The 7,500-nt window shown below is 48.3% G+C and overlaps 1 protein-coding gene across 1 annotated transcript in view; it reads left to right on the forward strand.

Moving 5' to 3' along the window:
• LOC135820061 (transformation/transcription domain-associated protein-like) overlaps positions 1-7,500 on the forward strand; it is an 80,841-nt gene that overhangs the window by 65,744 nt on the left and 7,597 nt on the right. Inside the window, exons 55-60 of the mRNA XM_065333365.1 lie at positions 392-472; positions 1,461-1,541; positions 1,982-2,219; positions 3,702-3,748; positions 6,052-6,201; positions 6,843-6,903. Coding sequence (XP_065189437.1) covers positions 392-472; positions 1,461-1,541; positions 1,982-2,219; positions 3,702-3,748; positions 6,052-6,201; positions 6,843-6,903 — 658 coding nt within the window. The remainder of the gene's footprint in view (positions 1-391; positions 473-1,460; positions 1,542-1,981; positions 2,220-3,701; positions 3,749-6,051; positions 6,202-6,842; positions 6,904-7,500) is intronic.

The following is a 7,500-nucleotide window of genomic DNA, read 5'->3' on the forward strand; positions in this document are numbered from 1 at the left end:
AGCTTTCTTTAGTTCGCTGTTTGGCGTGCACTTACCTGTATTGTAATTCTGTCTCTTTGACGGTCGTGTATTCTGGTCGATGCGCTCCTGGTGAGTCCTGGATGGAGCCCTATCTAATACTTGTCTGTCTGTGTTTCCAAGTCTGAAGAAAAAGTTGAACGGTCTCTGCTGGGATGACAGTTACACCATAGCTCAGTGGTTAGAGCATTGCTGGCCTCAAATGAAGCTCCCTGGTATGAGTCCTGGTGGTGGCAGTCAATGTTTTTCTTCAGACTTTTTTTCCCCTTTGCATCTTTTCCCTCGAACCAATGGACTCTGTCTGTGTGTCTGTGTTGTGTGTCTGTTGTGCACTGCTGCACATTGCTATGCGGCCATGGCTCTGGCTGTGCAGGAAACGTCGTCAGATGTCGCAACGGCAGTGCCAGCTAGGAGACCGTCAGAAGGCGCTGCATCGGAAGCCAAGAAAGCTAAGGTACTGGTGCCTGTCATGCTGTTGCTGGCGTTGTTGTTGCGTCTTGTGTGCTGGATGGAGACTTCAGTGTGTTGGCTTTCATCTTGTGCTAGATATACTTGTAGACTGCAGTCTGTTGGCATATGTTGCGTGCTGGATGGAGACTTCAGTCTGTTGGCTTTGGTCTTGTGCTAGACATACTAAGTCTTGTAGACTGCAGTCTGCTGGCTTGCATTGCATGCTGGATGGAGACTTCAGTCTGTTGGCTTGCGTTGCGTGCTAGACCTTGACGGATAATGTCGGCAGACAAATTGGCAGAAGTTGTTACTTTGTTCTGGTATGTTTCATGCCTGTTTGGTACTGGCACGTGGATAAAGAAATGGAACGAAATGCAAGAAAGTGCCTGCCAGAGGGTTTGCATGGTTCTGCCAATTTCACTGCCTTTCGATCAGAATCTGCCATTTTTCAGCATTATCCGTCGATGGCTATCTTGTGCTGGATGGAGACTACTCGTACAGTCTGTTGGTTTGAAAGCGGCCGCCTACGTTGCTGAGAATGCACGTTTGGCCGCTTTCGAAAATTGCCGCGTGAATAATCGGAGCGCACTTTTCGAAAATGGCTGCAACCAATGGGGCCTTTGTAAAGAAAACAGCTATTTTATTGCAAGATGTATATCTATTTTTTACGGTCAGGGTGCCCCCAGATTCAACTGAATTGGCTATAGGAATGGTAACGAAGAGCCGTAGCATGTACAATTGATCGCTGGCGGTTGGTAGCGCCTCTATCCTCATGTTCACCATGCTGAGTACAGTCAGACCTCGCTTATCCGGTCCTCTTTTATCCGATCCCTCACCATCCGGAAGAAAATTGTTGGTTACTGATTTACAGCACATTGCGTGCATACATACAGCATGTGTGTTCGATTATCCGGTTCCCTCGCCTATCTAGGTGTTCAAGAAAAATCCCTCGCTTTCTATAATCACAATGCTTTAATGTATTCCCTGTACAGCCTTCAGAACCGTCCGAAGGTGGCTTTGAGAAGAAGTTCTCGGATCAACTGGTGAACTTCCTCATTCGTCTGTCTTGTTTGGTGAGTGGCTGTACACTGACTGCGTCTGTACTTGTTTTGTGAGCGGTGTGCTTCAGTTGAACATTTGTTTGCCTTGTCACAAGTAGTTGTCACCAACCTGGTGCGAAGCTCACTGTTCTTATAGCACTTGATGGACTCTGATTTCGTATACACGTATGTTTGTGTGAAAGTGCTTTGTGACACAGAGACGTACTTCATTGTGCAGGGATGGGATTGAGTTTCTCTGCTCCACGTGTCAGAATGTCTCCTCCTCCTCCTCCTCCTCCTCCTCCTCCTCCTCCTCCTCCTCCTCCTCCTCCTCCTCCTCCTCCTCTCTCTCTCTCTCTCTCTCTCTCTCTCTCTCTCTCTCTCTCTCTCTCTCTCTCTCTCTCTCTCTCTCTCTCTCTCTCTCTCTCTCTCTCTCTCTCTCTCTCTCTCTCTCTCTCTTCTCTCTCTCTCAGGCTGGTGATGCAACAACAGCCACAGGCGGCTCTAGTCGTGATGGTGCCTCCTCCTCGTCAACAGCAAGTTCTTCCAACTCTGCTAGTGCAGCCGGGGGACTCAGTGCTTCATTACCAAGCAGTGGAGGGAGTCACATGATTATGCAGCTCTCATCATCATCAGCCATCACGCCGGCGGAGTTTGCTCGCAGAACCCACGCACTCCTTAGCAAGTGCTTGAAGCCCTCCTTCTGGCAAGGTAATTAGGCTGGAGAGTGTGTGTATGTGCGTGTGTGTGCCTGTGTGTGCGTGTGTGTGTGCGTGTGTGTGCCTGTGTGTGCGTGCGTGTGTGTGTGTGTGTGTGTGTGTACATAGCCTGTCTTGGCCGTCCTATTCCGATGTACTCCGTGTGGTGTAGACCAGGTGTGCATTGGGGGGTCGATTCACATGGCTTTGCCAGTTGTGTGGATTAGACAGTTATCTGGCGCTTGTCTTGATCTGTTTCAATCAGAATCAGATCCGCTATCGTTGCTATAAAGAGAAAATCTGTGGGTGCACATCCAATGCATTTGCAGATTTGCGTGCTTCTCTTGCGACGGGCGTATACATGGTACATGGTGTGTTGTGTGTGTGTGTGTGTGTGTGTGTGTGTGTGTGTGTGTGCGTGCGTGCGTGCGTGCGTGCGTGTGTGTGTGTGTGTGTGTGTGTGTGTGTGTGTGTGTGTGTGTGTGTGTGTGTGTGTGAGAGTGTGTGGGTGGGTGTGCGCGTGCGTGCGTGTGTGTGTGTGTGGGGGGGGGGGGTGCGTACATCTGCGTCTCGATCCGTTTTACTCAGATTGTGAGCATTGCTTTTGCTATGAGATCCTGCCTGCCTGTTGCCCTGCACCAATGACAAGAGTTCGCTGCAGAGAAGGTCTCTGTGCTAGCCAGGTTATGTTATCTTTGTTAGTTAGTGTTAGACAAAACGGATAACTTGTTCACTTATGGTCCTCTCTTTTTTTAATTTTTTATTTATATCGCGATAAGGAGGACGAGCTGAAGTGACATTGGATTACTTTATTAAACAATGTGAAGCGATGGAGACGATGCGAAAACGGTCTAAAAAGGAAAGGAGAAATGCATGTACTTGAAAATACCGCCATTCCGGCAACAGGCTCTCAGCTGCACCAAATAGATAAATAAATAGCTTTGCCAATATTTTGCCCATTGGGCATTATCAGGGCATCAATGCAGCTGAGAGCCTGTTGCCGGAATGGCGGTATTTTCAAGTGCAAGAAATACCCTGCAATGGAGTTTGGGAATTCTGAAGAGAAATGCATGTATGAAGAAAAAGCTTGATGTATTTGCAGTAATTTTATACATCTGCTGGCTCGCCGTAAGGCTGCCAATCGTGAGAATGAGATTAAGGATGGTGACCAACCATGGCGAACTAAAAACTTTGGTCGCCAGGCCAGTGGGAATTTGTTCAAGGTGCAGTGCTGCAAGGCTAATCATCACTCACGTGATATTCTACATGTATGTGATTATGTCACAGCATGGCGCTTTGGGAAAGAGAAAAAGAAACGTGGTATATGCTCTGTGTGTGTGTGTGTATGTGTGTGTCTGTGTGTCTGTGTGTCTGTGTGTGTGTCTGTGTGTCTGTGTCTGTGCGTGTGTGCGCGTGCGTGTGTGTGTGTGTCTGTGTCTGTGCACGTGTGTGCGTGCGTGTGTGCGTGTGTGTGCGTATTTGTTGTTGTATTCAGATGCTGTAATCAGCATGCAACCCATTGAACATGCTTTCAGTAGCATGGTAAGTACACACGGCGTGTTAACCCTTTGAGAGCCGATTGGAAATTTAAAAATTCTGCATATGTTCATGTTCTTTGGGACGTAATTTCAGTTCTACTCACTCAATCTTCACAATCTTGGGCTTCCTGGAAAGGTCTCTGCGAGAGGAAGAGACTGAGGTCACGCATGATGACCAGGACGCCATATCTCCAGCGCCGGAGAGCAGCGAAATAGCGAAAACATAAACTCATGCACTGCTGAGCTCCTACTATTACTACTACTTGGCTTTGCGTCCAGAGCGTACAGCCCCCACCCCCGGAACAACAGCACTTTGAATCTTGAGAACTGACATGATGTCCTTGTATCCTGGGATGTATGGTATCTGAATGAGTACCACACCAGTAGATGTTGACGAAGACAGCGGATCAAGCACTAAACGCAGAATATCCTCCGTGAGTGCATTGTCCATCTAGACTTTCCCTGCCCAGGACAACACAAGGCAGTCTGAGGACTTTGTGACGACTTTATTTATTCATTTCTTTATGGATTCCCCAAAGGCCGAGGCCTAAGTCAAGGGGGTCTCCGTTCATGGCTTACTGGGAATATATCTGCAAAATCATAACATATAGATTGAGAAGAGGAAGGGTTATAACAAATGCATACTGTAGAAATCAGCCATAACATTCGTTACTATGTTATAGAAACTCTGGAACGAATGAAACCAGCGGGTTCAAAGGGGGTGTTGGCAAAGATGGTACAGACACGAGACACAAAGCAATGACTATTTTGGGTGGTTCTAATGTCAGTGGGGAGAGAATTCCAGGTGGCAAAGGTAACAAAGAGGAAAGTGGCACGCGAGTAGGTGTTCACCCTGGCAGGCGGGACAAGTTGGAGAGGGCGCCGCGCGCTGGTGGAGAGACTATAGCCCAGCTCCATAAGGGCAGTGGTCTGGTGGTGGACCAGGTGATGGAGCTCCCGGAGGCACTGGATGTGTCGCCGCCATGCCAGACTGGACCATTGGAGGTGCGCGAACAGAGATGCCTTCGGTTCAGTAGCGGAGGGAAACACACCGTACTGTCTCAAGACGACGCGTGCCAATCTGGCCTGCAGACGCTCAAGGACCGCCGCTTGGGATGCGGACAGTTGGAACTGCCACAGTGGCGAGGCGTATTCAATGGTGGGTCGGACATAACCAGTATAAAGCCGGTTTGTAACTTCCGGCGTTAGGCGGCTCGGCATGTGGGTAAGTAGTACCACGTGTTGTCCTCTTCGCTTCAGCCTCCGAAACGGGTTTCCAGTCCTTCATGATGGTATCTCTTGGAAGACTACATGCAATGCCCATCTTTCTCAGGTCCTTGTACAATGGTAGTACTGCTCTCCGTGCTGCGCGTTGCTTGGCAGTGAGATCGTGGTTGACATAGACGTTAGCGTCGCCAATCTTTAGCCTACACCTATGTTTCATTAGCATGGCCTTTGTAGGAGCTGTTGTACGCACTCTAATAAGCCGTGGCTTGCCTCCTGTTACTGGTTGACCCAGTCTCTGTGCCTGCATATCCGCTGCAGCAGCTCCTGGCACAAGGGACTGCAATGTCTTGGCAATATTCTCATCAGGTAGCTCAGCCATTCCGGAGATGATGACGTTGTTGCTGATCTCATGTTGCAGCCACTGGACTTCAATCAGCATGCGTACTGCCTCGGTAGTGAGCACTTGATGGTTTCCGATTGAGCAGCACATACGGCTCACACTTGGTGCCATTCCAGCTTGCACACAACAATAGATGTGAACCTTTTCGTGTCCAATCGTCTGTGCAGTAACATGCCGAGCTGCATGAGTCTTAATTCGGTGTTTAGTCTTGTATCAACTCAAGATGGATGGCTCTAGCTGATCGCTCACTGTGCGGGTCTGTGGATATAATTCAAAATAACATGCCATATCAAAATAACATATGTTATTTTGATGTGGCATGAAAGGCCTGAAAAGCTGATTAGGTATTCCTGTTTCTCTTTTGTGTGTGTGTGTGTGTATGTGTGTGTGTGTGTGTGTGTGTATGTGTGTGTGTGTGTATGTGTGTGTGTGTGTGTGTGTGTGTGTGTGTGTGTGTGTGTGCGTGTGTACGTGTGTGTGTGCGTGTGCGCGTGTGTGTGCGTGTGCGCGTGTGTGTGCGTGTGTGTGTGTGTGCGCGCGTGTGTACGTGTGTGTGTACGTGTGTGTGTACGTGTGTGTGTGTACGTGTGTGTACGTGTGTGTACGTGTGTGTGTACGTGTGTGCGTGTGTGTGCGTGTGTGTGTGTGCGTGTACATGCACACCCATATGTTGTCTCCAGGCCGACACAGTCAGTAGCGTACTGAACGTGTGCTCAGCACTGGAGGTAGTAACATTACTACTTGATGCACTGCCACGCGTACAAGTACTTGCTCATTTCAAGGCAATCTCGGCCGGTGTGATCAGCTGTATGTCCAGTACTAACAACAAGGTAACATACAGAGAAGAAGCTAGCAGGTCTTGTCTTGATACATGCCGAACGGTTGGAGTTCTTTTTTTAAAGAACTACAAACGTCAAACGTTAAAAGTTTTAACCCATTCAGCACTAAAGACGTGTATATACGTAAAAATGACGCCCATGCGCTGAGGACGTATAATATATACATCATGTTCAATGTCAAATAAGGAGTGCAGAGCCTGGGTGTCCTGACCTGTAGCCTTAGATGGATTAATCTCTTGTACTTCTGTGTTGTCATCTCCTCCTCATTCGCTTCTCTACAGTGGTGCCATTGTCATTAGGCAATTTGCCTGTTCTGTTTGCCACTCTAAATAATATACGTTATACGAATACGTGTCTTCACAAGCAGAGCTTTTTACTTGAATACACAGTTGCATGTGTTTTGCAGGTCAAGAATCACATCCCGCAATCCTACGTCTTATGATGGCACAGGTATCTTTGACTCGAGCACCTTGTGTCTGCTGCCTGTCGTGCGCGCGTATGTGTGTGCGTGTGTGTGTGTGTATCCGTGTGTGCGTGTGTGTGCGTGTGTGTGTGTGTGTGTGTGTGTGTTTGTGTGCGTACGTGCACGTGTGTCTGCGTGCGTCTGCGTGTCTGTGTGCTTGTCTGTACAGATTGTCAAGTCTACGCAGCAGCTGATGGCCAGGCTCACCACCCTGTTTCCCATTGAGCCCCGTAAGCCTGGTTTGTATCTTGGCAATAGCAAGCATGCAAGCTTCAGCTGGAGCAGCTGCACTGACTCAAAACTAGACCCCATACACTAGGCAGTGCTACCGTGTCATACGCACCGTATTTTCTGGAGTATAAGCCACACTAGGGTATAAACCGCTCCCAATTTTTTTGTCACGGAATACGGACATCCACCCTGTATTTCACGGTTCATTTCACCATTGTAGTATAACTTGGAACTGGTTTAGATTTGCAGTGCTGTTGCTTTTGTTCTATGCTTTGCAACCAGTGAAAACCCCAGTTCGTCCTCCTCACTTTGTGCGCTGCTGTGTTGCCACACCTGCCGACATGTCAGTTGCCTGCTGATTTTGGAGGCATGTCACAACCTGCCGACAATTGACCTTCTCCTGCCGACAACAGACATGAATGTCCAATTTTGCCCTTCTGCTTGGTTTAGAAGTCCTGGTCCAGATTTTTGCTGTTACTGGTCAGCAGGAGTGTTTGATGAGTAGCTGTTTCCTAAGTTGCTAACCAAAATCATTATCTGTCTCGGGAGAAATAGGAAAAATCGGGAAACTCAATCTGAGTTTCACGCAGAACTGT

Source organism: Sycon ciliatum, chromosome 6 (assembly GCF_964019385.1).
Source record: "Sycon ciliatum chromosome 6, ocSycCili1.1, whole genome shotgun sequence".
NCBI classification, from domain to species: domain Eukaryota; kingdom Metazoa; phylum Porifera; class Calcarea; order Leucosolenida; family Sycettidae; genus Sycon; species Sycon ciliatum.